General features: G+C 39.1%; 3 protein-coding genes across 3 annotated transcripts; 2 read left to right on the top strand and 1 right to left on the bottom strand.

Moving 5' to 3' along the window:
• Positions 630–1,461, top strand: LOC109240396. Its single transcript, XM_019407026.1, has one exon. The coding sequence runs from the start codon at positions 754–756 to the stop codon at positions 1,318–1,320; it is 567 nt and encodes a 188-aa protein (XP_019262571.1). The 5' UTR covers positions 630–753; the 3' UTR covers positions 1,321–1,461.
• On the bottom strand, positions 6,040–6,924 carry LOC109234003 (cytoskeleton protein RodZ-like). The gene is made up of 4 exons (XM_019399823.1): positions 6,807–6,924; positions 6,453–6,648; positions 6,297–6,411; positions 6,040–6,147 (listed from the first exon to the last, which is right to left on the bottom strand). Exons 1-4 carry the CDS (start codon positions 6,922–6,924, stop codon positions 6,040–6,042), a joined length of 537 nt encoding a protein of 178 aa, XP_019255368.1.
• Positions 9,553–10,756, top strand: LOC109240403 (protein SRC2-like). Its single transcript, XM_019407036.1, has one exon. It carries the CDS (start codon positions 9,652–9,654, stop codon positions 10,624–10,626), a length of 975 nt encoding a protein of 324 aa, XP_019262581.1. The 5' UTR covers positions 9,553–9,651; the 3' UTR covers positions 10,627–10,756.

Genomic DNA, 12,603 nt, shown 5'->3' on the forward strand with positions numbered 1-12,603 from the left:
ATAATGATCGTTGTTTCTGATACTCTAGATGTGAACTATGACTTTGATTATCGAAATCCCCACAGACGGCGCAAAATTGTTTGGCTTAAAAAGTTAACGAACAGTGTTTAAGCAAATCAATCAAATATATGGAGAAGAGGTAAATCGTAATCAAAGATAATTGACACTAGAGTATGAGTAATCCTTTGTGGTTTGGTTATTCGGAGCAGTTAAAGGACAAAGTTGCGTGATAATGTTACAAAGATCCGAGGTATCCGTTTTTCAGAGAAAGAAAGAGATAGAAATTGAGACAGAGAGATAGAGAGAGTAAGTAGCAATGTTCTTGATCGAAAAAATCCTCCTTTTACACAGTTGGGAACCCCCCTTATATAGCGGAGGGATTTCCCCTTTTCTTCTATTTACGATATAAAGATAAAATATATAAACTAAAGATAAAGTGCACGTTACAGAGGGGCCGACGTGATTACATGGTCGTCCCTTCGACCCGACCTTTGTCCACTTGACAGGTCGTGTCCCTTTTGAGGACGGGGTTGGTCAAACTCGACCCTGTACAAATACTTTACTGCATCCTCTTCCTTTACATGAAGCCCCTATATATATACCACTTCATTTGCCTCCACATTAACTCACATCTCTACCAATTCTCCTCAAAAGCTCTCTTTCATCAATTTTCTCTCCTTCTTAAGTGAAGGAATAAAAATCCACAAACCAAAAAGAAGTCTGCACCTGAAATATACTACTATATACAGAGAGATGGATCAAAATGTACCAGTAATGGCAAAAAAGTTCTGGAAAATAGTCCGAGTGGCTTTTTTCATGCTGAGGAAAGGGTTATCAAAGAGGAAACTAATGTTTGATCTCAACTTATTAATGAAGCGTGGCAAAATTGCAGGTAAAGCCGCCATTCAAAACCTCATGTTCCACCATGATAATAATACCTATGGCCACCAATGTCCTTCCTCCACCTCATCTTCCAAAGACTACTACGAATTCAGCTGCAGTAACAGCCCTGCTTTTCACCTCCCCTTCAACCTCAACAAACGCAATAAGCATAATCATCACCATGCACCTGCCACTGACGACGACGTTTTAATGGTTAATGCTGCTGTGTTGAAGGCCTTGGAGATGATTCAGAGTGAAACGGCGTCACCTGCTTTGCCTGGATTTGGGAGAACTCCTACGGTGAGGCAATTAAGGGTTACTGATTCGCCGTTTCCTCTTAGAGATGTTGAGGGTAACAGTCACGTAGATGAGAAAGCTGATGAATTCATTTCAAGATTCTACAGAGATTTGAGACGAGAAGCTTCTGCTTTTGCTTAATGTTTTTTATTTTTTAAAATTTTTTAAAATGTTCATGCATGTAATTGAGTCCACTCCTGCGCAATAAACAAGAAGAACGTTGTATCTTACACAGTTTCTCAGCGTTAATAATGGGTGGAGTAATGGAAAATTTGTCGCTTCCATTCTGTCTCTTGGATTTTTTTTATTTTAAAGTTTTCTTTTAGGGGTTTTGAGGAAATCATCAGAAGAAAATATGAAAGAACATAATGCTAGACATTTTCAAGGCCGAATTCCTGAAATTTTGCATCCACAGAATTCTTTCTTAATTAGATTGTCGAGTACTCGTTACCTTTTCTTCTCGAAAATAAGAAAAGCAAAAAGTTTAATTAGAAATCATTACTTACAGCTACAAGCTAAAAGTAAAGCATATTGAACGAGGTTAGCAAGTTAAAATTTATTCCTTCCTTCAAGCCCAAGGGAATATGTAACCTTAATAGGAGTAGATTCAACATTAACTATCAAACCATAGTACTTACTTGCAGTTGGGTTTATAATTCAGTTCAAGCTACCTCTATTGCATGGAAAAGAAAAATTGCTAATTAAAGTTAATTTTCATGTAAAAACAAAAAGAAATCCTGGAATTTGATTTAAGTATCACATCACATGTGTATAGTTGATCTGTTTTAAAAGGTACAATTGGGACTCGCCCGAGGTTCGCCCCTGGGCTTATGTGTGGGGCTTAGTTCCATGAGACTTACGCCTTGGCCGTCGGGGCTTACGCCTCGGACACGCCCAACGGCCAGTGTACTGGGCTCGCCTAATAGAACTTTATGCAATTGTATGTAACTAACCTTGTAAATCTTCAAAATTTTTTAATAAATCGTTGACTATTCAAAATTACTTCTTTTTAATCATAAATTATTAAGTTGAGAGTATTTTATGTCATAATTAAAATAAAAATTATTACACGTTATTCATTAAGACTGCTATGATAGTAAATATTAAATAAATCTTTCATTTAAAAAGTATTTATTTATTAACTTTTATTCTTTATTATATAATAGTCCATAATTATTTTATAATTATCTTTCTATAAAATTATTTTTTTCACGTTTACGAGATAAAATACTTATTAATTTAATAACTCAGTATTAGCTAGTAACTATTTAAAAATAATTAGTTATATGTTATTGTATGGTGAATTATTTGTCAATTTATTAAGTTGTTGAAAGTTAAAAATAAATGATGCTAGAGAATCATATTTAAATTGTGAATTATGTTTTTATATAAATTCTCTTTTAAATAAAAAGCATATTAAATAAAAGGAGTACTTTTTTTTAAAAAAAATATCAAATTATAATATCGAAATTCTTTCAAGATTCAATACTCCTTAAGAGATATGTATAAGATTTCGTATCGAATACATTACTTTTGATGTTTGAGTTGTAACGATGTTGCAACTAATTTGCATATTATGATATATGTCATGCTTTTCGTATTATTTATAGTTGAATTATAATTCATAAACACTTTAAATAGACAATTTGTTATAATTTTGTGATTTTAATGTAATTTTTATATTTATTTTATACTATCTTATAATCCTTAAAATTTATAAAATTTAAAGATCTACGGGACTTATGCCCCATGTCTCAGGGCTTACACCTCGCCTCGTCAGAGGTAGAACGCCTCGCCTCATGCCCCCGCCTTTTGAAACATTGGTTGTGACAACCTTCCCCTTGCGGAATGTTCTTCATAAGCCTGAGTTGTCAGGCCGGTTGGCCAAATGGGCAGTCGAAATTAGTGAGTTCGATATTGAATACAAGCCTAGGAATGCGATAAAATCACAAGTTTTGGCCGACTTTGTGGCCGATTTCCGTCCTGGATTATTTCCCCTGGCTGCTAATGAAACGTGTTGGTATCGGAAATGACATCAGGAGTTTGGACCTTGTTCACGGACGGAGCTTGCAATGTGAAAGGGTCCAGGCTCGGGGTGGTCCTAATCATGCCTTCGGGGGAAATCCTGAGGCAGGCCATAAAAACTGTTCCGTTAACTAACAATAAAGCCGAGTATGAGGCTTTGGTTGCGACTCAAACTGGCCCGGGGACTTGGCTCTGAGGTAATAGAGATCAAATGTGATTCCCAGCTGGTAATAAACCAGTATGTGAATAAAGTCCAGGCATTGCTTGCACGATTAAGGGAATGGTCAATCACACGCATTCCAAAAGAAGAGAATGTAGAAGTAGATGTATTTGCTAATTTGGGGTCGTCTACAGAGATGAAAGGATCCGACTCCGGTACTGTCATTCAACTTCTGCATTCGGTATTAGATGTGGATGACTATTGTGAGAAAAATACAACCAACCTAGTTTGAGAATGGAGGAATGAGTTCATTGAGTATCTTCGGCATGGCAAGTTGCCCGAAGACCCGAGGCGTCCCGGGCATTACGCACCAAAGAGGATCGCTATATCCTCATGACTGGACAATTATATAGGAGATCGTACCAAGGACCATTTGCCCGATGTTTAAGAGCCTCGGAGGTGGATTACGTGATGATAGAGGTCCCTGAAGGAATTTGCGGGAACCATTACCGTGCAGATTCGTTGGTGCTAAAGCTAGTTAGGGGAGGATAATACTGGCCCCAGATGAAGCAAGACGCAAAGGTGTTCGTCTAGAAATGCGACAAGTGTCAGTGCTATGCACTGGTGGTGCACCAACCAGCGAAACTCTTATTCGGTACTATCCTCATGGTCATTCATAAAATGGGGGATGGATATAGTTGGCCCACTTCCACTAGGCTCCGAAAAGGTAAGATTCCTTTTAATTTTAACCGATTGATTCACTAAATAGGTTGAAGCAGGTCCTTACCAAAATATCGGTAAGATCACTTCCTGTGGGAACACATGATCTGCCGATTTGGAATAGCGAAGGAAATTGATTGGAATAACGAACCGCAATTCATAGGCTCCAAAGTCACAAAATATATTGAAAAACTGAAAATCAGAAGGATTACATCCTCGCCATACCATCCGAGTGCTAATGGACATGCGGAGTCGACCAATAAGGTGATTATCCAAAACATCAAAAAGAGGTTAGAAACAGCTAAAGGCAAGTGGTCCGAAGAGTTACCGGGCATGCTATGGGATGGTGGCTCAGATGCAAAGGATGGAAAGATACTATAAGAGGTTAGAAAATGAGGCATTGCCAGTGAAGCTGGAACTGCTCGATGAATGCAGGGACTTGACACACATAAGGATGGTGGCTCAGAAGCAAAGGATAGAAAGATACTATAACCGTAGTGCCAATCTTCGTTACTTTAAAGTAGGAGCCTTAGTTTTGAGGAAAGTGACTCAGAACACTTGGGAAATCAACGTTGGGAACCTGGGTCCGACGTGGGAAGGTCTTTACCGGGTTTCATCTGTCACCGGTAAAGGATCATACGAGCTGGAAAATCAAGATGGAGTTAAATTGCCGAACAATTGGAACGTGACTCACCTCAAAAGGTATTACCGCTGATAGTTCCTATCAATAATGAAAGTATGTGCTGCATTCTTTTTCCCTTCGACCAGTTTTTGTTCCAATCGGGTTTTTTCTGGCATGGTTTTTTAATGAGGCAGCAACAGAAAGCATAATATGAGAGAAGTGTCATCGGTAAAGTTAATGAGGCAGCAAGCAAGATTTTTTAATGAGGCAGCAATCAAATGCTTATGTACTTTTAAAGATGGAAGGAATAAAATAAAGTCCTTTTATTTTTATCTTTTTTCTGGTCCAAACGATTAATTTAATTTTATCATTTAAAAGTTAACAGAAAACTTCAAATGCTTGTGCCGAAATGAACAAGAGACGTCCTCTTCAAGAGCACCGTAAACATGAGAGGGCCCTCTCTTATGAAACCTTCATAGTAAAGGGTTGGTTCCGGAAAAGTTTATGCCCGGAACAAGATGCTATTGGACGAAAATATACCCGAAGCCTTATCTAATTCGACGCAAAAAGAATAAACTTTGAACAATACTTAAGCAAAAGTCTTATTCATTTATCAAAATTCCGAATGACATAAGTGCAAAAATACAAAAGGAAAAAACAAAAGAAAAGAAGAAAAAATCTAAATTTTATCGCCGCCGGAACTCGGGGAGAGAGGCATCTCCCCTAGGGGAAGTAAGAGGATTATCCGCCAGTTCAGGTCCCGGGCCTTCATCTTCAATCTCTTTAGCTTCATCCTCGATTACCGAATATTCGGAACTGGTGCTCGAAGAGTCATTTGAGGCAGATTGATTAGGGAGGCGTTCCCGAACAGTTAACTCTAGTGCTGGGGCCTTGGCGATGCAATCATCAATATCATCGATGCCCGCTTTGTCTTCCTCCAATGTCTTTCTCCTCATATGATACATTGCATATTCATTTGAAATACGGGGGTATCTTCTTAGAATTGGAGTTTTGACTTAAGCCTGTCAACCTCAGCTTGTGTACCATCCCACTCGGATCTTGTGGCCCCAAGGATAAGATCAATATCATGGATTGTAGATATGTGAAACCGGTTTTGCTCCATGATCTTCTTAAACCTCTTTTCCATCCTAGCCCTTTTCTCCTCGGCGGTAGCAGCCTCTTCGATTTTGGAGCTCAAGGCTGCCTCCAAGTTATTTACTTGTTCAACGGAGGTAGACTCGCACTTGGTAGCAATAAAAACAACATCTTGAAGCTCAACCCACCTAGCCTTATCATCTTGCTGAGTGGTTTCCTGGCTGTGGGCCATCACTTCCTACTTACTTTGCTGCAATCGAGCCTCAAGTTCGGCCGCTTCAGTAGCCTTTGCCTCTAGCACAGGGAGGCGCGCAACAAGTTGATTCCTTTCAGCCAACAACTGATCCTGCTCGGACATAAGTTCTTATTTATCAAGGAGCAATCTCTGAAGGCCCTCGGAAGCAAGGAAGTTGGCCTGCAAAATGTATAACAAAGTTAGAAACCCCGCTATAACAGATAAGTAAAAAACAAATAGTAAGAGAATAAGTACGGTACCGCTGTCGCATTATGCATGGCGTTATTCAACATGCAATCCCCTGAAAGGGAGTGTATCTTCTTCTTATCCTTCTCTGAAGCCAACAACTTTAGATAGTTGGCAAGCTCCATTGGCCTGGACAGCAGATGGCACCCCTTCGAAACTGAGAGAGTGACACTCCTCCTTCCTCGAGAATCTGGAGAAGGGGGTGAGTAATTGTGCTCCAAATTCCTGTGGTCAGGGGACTCGGAGGAGAAGCACCCTCCTCTTGGGCGTCTGTGGCCGGCGAAGGAGATGCAACAGATGCTGGTGGCGAAGATGCAGCTGGTGTAGAGGGGCATGAAGTTGTTGGCGTTGTAGGTTGAGAAGCAACTGCAATAAGAGCAGTGCTGATTATTGGTTACTCGTCAACCGAAGGCAGAAAAGGCCAGGTTTTGACCTCCAAAAACTAGAAACAGCAATAGGGGTCGGAAAGCGAGAATCGACATTCTCTATTATCTCAATTTCACCCTAAAGTGCTTGGACCTCACCTTCGGTTAGGGTTTTAAGCTCTCCCGGTTGAGCACCCGGTTGAGCTGATGAAGATCGTTGTCTCCTTTGAAGGGAAACCCCCTTTTCACTAGCTTTTCTGTCATCTTCAATGACCATCGCGGCCGCCACCAGCTCAGCTATGGCCTTCTTTTCTTATTCTTATCCTCAGTCGAGGAAGTACGCCGCCTTTTTGGTTGCTTGTTCTCTGGCTGGGGACTCCGAGAGGAAGTGCCTCCACTGAAAGTAGACCCGAGGGCACCACTTTGAGCGAGAGAACTTTGTAACAGTCTCGCGCCCTCCATGGGGTCGGCCAAAACCTTGACCTCGGGGCAGGTGACATAGACCTACGGGAGTCCTGAATCAAACAAAAATATATGGTTAGCAAATTTACTTATGTACATACAGAGGCAGAAAGCAGAAGGACTCAGTTTATCATGGTTCTTGGCCTTCCACCCATATTTGGAGGCCATCTCCTTCTACCGACGGGTTTCTGCATTGTAATATCCAGAATCTTCTGAACCCATTGGTCAGGCCTTTAACCCTTGGTGGTGTCCACCGAACAGTTGAAACAACGGAAACAAAGAGGTCAACAATGACGGGAGACAGTCTTTTTACGAGGGAAAGAGATGAATAAATTACAAACTTACGTGAATGGTTCCATGATTCAGGAAATGATGGAGTTGTGGCCGGGATGGTATCCCTAGTAGCAATGATGACAAACCGCTCCATCCATCCACAATCATTGTCATCATCCATGCTGGTAAGAAGGGCATGGTTGCCACATTTAGTGAAATTTATTACTCCCCCACGGAAGATTTTGGGGGTGTAGAGGTTCATCATATGTGCCAGGGTTAGGATTTTCCCCGTCTCCACGCACATCCGGCATAGACAAGCCACCATTCGCCATATAGGGCCTACTTGTCCCAAACAGACCAGGTACCGATGGTAGAAATCCAAGATCACGGGGTTAAGCCCTTCGCTCAAAGAAAAGGGACCTAAGGTGAAGTGGTACGTATAGACATACGTAAAGCCTTCCTTGGTAAAGGTAAACCGCTCTATCAGGTCAGGAGAAATAATGTTAGGATCTGGGCAATCACAATCCTCCTTCACAGTAGGAATTCTGGAAGGGAGAATAGAGGAATGATACCTGCTAACAACCCAAGTTCGTGGATGCACGGAGGGAAACTTCTCTTAGAAGTCATTGATGGTGCTCAGATGTTTGGGGATGATGGTGCCTACCGTGGGAGGATAAGCATCAACATCCACCTCTTTGTCTTTGCTTCTCTTCAGGCCTCCACCGAGGAGAAGGCCAGAGTTTTTGAAAGACTCAGTAAAAGAAGCCATGATAGCAAAAAGACAATGGAGTTTCTTTTGAAAAAAATCGGAAAAGGATGAAAGTAGAAGAAGGTTAAGTGCAAAGAAGATAAGGAACTCATGAAAACTTTAGAAGTGAAAAAGGTAAGATGATGAGTATAAGTATAGATATAGACGGAAAAAATTATGGTCATGATTACCTAAAAAATCGGTGAAAATATTACTAAATCGTGGGGCAACACGTGTTTGAGGTAATAAATGCGAGAAGACGTGCGTCCTATCAAACTTCAGAACTTTTTAGAAGGTTTTCAGAAGATTTCCCGCCAAGAAAGGGATCTTCACCAACTTCTCGATGACACTAAAATGTGCCACCGAAAAGCAGGGGGACTATCTGTATGGGATAAAATTGGTTTACATTAAATGATCGTATCGTAACGTGATCCGAAGACAGGTAGAAAGTAAATCGCGTAATAACCAGCACCGGGAACAACAATTGCAATTGACATTGGATAGACCCCGAAGGGAACATGATCGACGTGAGCAGATTAAATGCTTCCCATCGGATATCATTCAATGAAGAATATTCCCTGGCATTAAATGGGCAGCCGTTGTAGAAAATATTTGCATTCATGGCCTGCCGTTACATATTCATCAGTGGCCCTCTTTACTGTCATTTAAGAGAGGCTTAATCCTAGGATCTTGTTTTCGTAGGTACAACTATAAATAGTAGACTGAACAACCATTGTAAGAGAGGAAATTCTTGGTAAAACTTATGCTACATTCTATTCTCAAGCTAAATAATATAACTTTACTTGCTCTTTATATTATTCTTATTTCTGTCCGCGCGGGTATTGCTCTCGGTGCCAAGCTTGTCATTTCCTTTGATTTTAACCGCTAAGTCTTATTTTTAATCTCGTTTATTTATCATTTTTGGATTAAATCAGTTCGCTTGTCTATAAACCACGTAACAAATTCAACTGTACCGTTTTACGGGTAAACAAATATGTTAATTTGAATTATGATTATATTAGTAATAGTGAAAGAAAATATTAAATAATGAATGAAGGACTCACATCGAATTTTAAAGTTTAATAGTTCAATAATTTTAAAGTTCTTGAGAATTATAAAAATCGTATAGATAATATCAATGACCATTGTATCAAATATTTCTAGAAAATCTCAAAATGAAAATAAACGATATAAATTAAAAAACGGATACACTAATAAGTGAAGAAAATGTCTAACATCAGCTGAAAAGAGGGGAGAAAAAGATAGAAGCCATTTGCCATTAATCCAACTCATAGTTTAGTTTAAGCGGAATAACCTCTCTATTCCACTTTAAGCGGTTATTTCTGTGTCTCTTATTCAATATTTAATACACTTCTCACATTTTATTTTTCCCCTTAAAACTCTGCACCCATAAAAATCCATCTAAACCACAAGAAAAAAAAGGGAAAAAGATTTTTACAATCAATTCCCTCCCTTTCCTGAATCTACTGACATATTAGACGTAATATCAAGAATTCAACAATGGAGTGGCGTTCGTTTGATGTCACTGTGATCTCCGCTGAACGCATAAAAAATGTCAATTACTTCTCCACAATGGATATTTATGTCGAAGTTTCAATCGTAGGTTATGCCAAGAACACAAAGAGAACGTTCATTGACAAAAAAGGTGGCACAAGTCCTAAATGGAATCACCCCATGAAATTCACATTAGACGAGCCTTCCCTCACAAAGCCTGGACTTTCCCTCTATTTCCGCCTCAGATCCAATCGCCTTTTCGGCGATAAGGATATTGGCATTGTCTCCATTCCTATAAATGAAATCTTTGGTCAATCTGCCTCTGGCCCTGATGGCAGTGCTGAGAGAATTGTGGAGTATCAAGTTTTTACACCAATTTCTGGTAAACCTAGAGGAACGCTTAAGTTTGCGTACAAGTTTGGAAAGAAATATGGACAACCTTCAGAGCCAATGTTCAAAAATGTCAATCAACCTAATGGTATGTATAACGAAAACAAACATGGTGATGTGCCCGTCACGGCTTATCCATATTCTCAGACAAGGTCTAATAACGTGCCACCTGGCATGGGATATGGAACGTCGAACATGGCGTATCAACAACCAGCAGGATATCCTCCTGCTGGTTACAACGGTCAGCAACCAGCAGGATATCCTCCTGCTGGTTATAACGGCCAACAACCAACAGGGTATCCTCCTGCCGGTCAGAATGGTGGATATTCACCGGCTGGATATCCACCCGCTGGATATGGATATCCTCCTCAACAACAACAACAAGGTTACGGAGGAGGATATCCACAGGTGCAACAAGTACAGAAGCCACAGAAAAAGAGCAATTTGGGAGGGATGGGAGCAGGAGTAGGATTGGGTTTGGCTGGAGGGTTGCTTGGTGGTATGTTGGTAGGTGAAATGGCTTCTGATGTTGGAGAGATGGATGCCTATGATCAAGGATATGATGATGCCATGGACGATATGGATTTTTAAATGAGGTCTTTGTATTTTGATATATTCTTTTGTTTATTGGATATAAATCAAATTGGATCTTGAGATTTGATTAACTACATTATTGATTTGATTTTGCAAGGATTATTATATTTGAAATGCATTGATTTTCTGAATTGGAATTTCTTTGCTCATTCCTTGATTTTCCAAACTAAAGTTTATAGTAATATGTTTGCAGAAACGTGGTGCCATACCATAACATGGCTTCGTTATTTGTACAATTTTGTTCTGCTATATTCTCAATTCTTTTTATTAGGCAAAAATGAAATATATTTTGTCTAATAATTGACTGCATAATAGAGTTGCATGAGTTAAATGGATCTCCTAAGGAAATTGTAACTTTCTTCAATGTGCTAGCTAACGTTTTCTGCTGCTGTAGACGTGTGTGTGTATATATATATATATATATATATATATATATATATATATATATATATATATATATATATATATATATGTACATGTATCCTTTAGTAAAGCCAATATCATATCAGCTTTATGATTCCAATTGTCCTAATTAAGTTAACCCTGGAGGATCCGTCCGTATTTAACTTGTAAGAATTATTTTGAGGGGGTTCCATCAAATTTCATGATATGTTCAGACATCTTTTCCTTGATTCTTTCCTTTCCAGAAATCATGATACAAGTATTTCATAGTCTTTTACGAGAACGGGTTTCAAGATAATATGCTCTTTCTTTTCGTCGAATGGCTGGCATTTCTTGTTAGCTGAACCTGAATGTGATTAAATGCAAAAAAAAAAAAAAAAAAAAAAAAAAAAAAAAAAAACTTTCAATTTAACATTAAACTGTTTCTGGAAAATACATATGTAGATAGATTTTGTGGTTAAAATTAACTACGTCGATCGTCATAGTGATGGTAGTTCAAATAGAAGAGAACATATATATATATATATATATATAAATAAAATTTGTGGTTAAATGGTATATACTTTTTTTTATGAATTTTTCCCAGATTACCTGGGGGTGTTGTATTAGCAAAAAAAAGAGTTTGATGATACAACATAAGGGTAGAGAAAACCCTTCAAAAAACAGTGAGGCATAGGCGATTATAAATAGTTCGCCCCCTCAAAAAGATTACAAACTAGCTAACAAAAAAATTGGCCTTGTCATATTTGTTCCTTATGGAAGGAACCTGATCTTTGTCCAGCAAAAAATGGCCTTTTGCCTGACTAGGCAGCTGGTGGTTAGAGTAGAAGTAAGTTGGCTGTTGAGTGTCAACTGCCATTTTAGCCAAGCAGTCCACTAACTGATTGGCCTCTCGATAGCAATGACTAATCTGAATATTGAAGGTGTTGATAGCCTCTCTGATCTTGTTGACTATTTGACTAAGCTTGTAGTTGGTTGCGCTTTCTTTACGAAGGATCTCTACATTGTAAAGAGAGTCAAATTCAAGAGTGGCTTGAGTGAAACCATTTTGTATGCACCAGTTAATACCAATCCAAGCTGCTTGAGCCTCTGCGATGTTGTGGTTTTCAGCATTGAATGAAATTGAGAAAGCCATGATAGTATCCCCCTGGTCGTCCCTGATAACTCCTCCTAGACCTGCTTTTCCTTCCCCTTGAAGAAAGCTCCCATCAGTATTTATCTTGACCCATTCCCTATCAGGCTTTTTCCAGAGAACCACCATGCTTTTATACACAGGTTGTAGCCTTATTAGGAGATCACAGAAGTTGTTCCATGGTAGTTTTAGATTACATTTTGGAAAAGCTTTGTTGACTACAGTCTCAATACTCCAAGTTATTTGTTGTTGTAATTTATAACTGTTGAAGCATTTTTTATCTCCATACCTGCACGCACAGAATTCTTTCCAAAGAAACCAGCAAAAATGATGGGTGTAATATGTAAAACAAGTCTGTGGACATCATTAGTAGCTTTAGAAGCCCACCATTTATTGAGCATATATCTAATTGGGTACGGGTGGTACTCTATGCCAAGAGC

Source organism: Nicotiana attenuata, chromosome 1, assembly GCF_001879085.1.
Source record: "Nicotiana attenuata strain UT chromosome 1, NIATTr2, whole genome shotgun sequence".
Lineage (NCBI taxonomy): Eukaryota > Viridiplantae > Streptophyta > Magnoliopsida > Solanales > Solanaceae > Nicotiana > Nicotiana attenuata.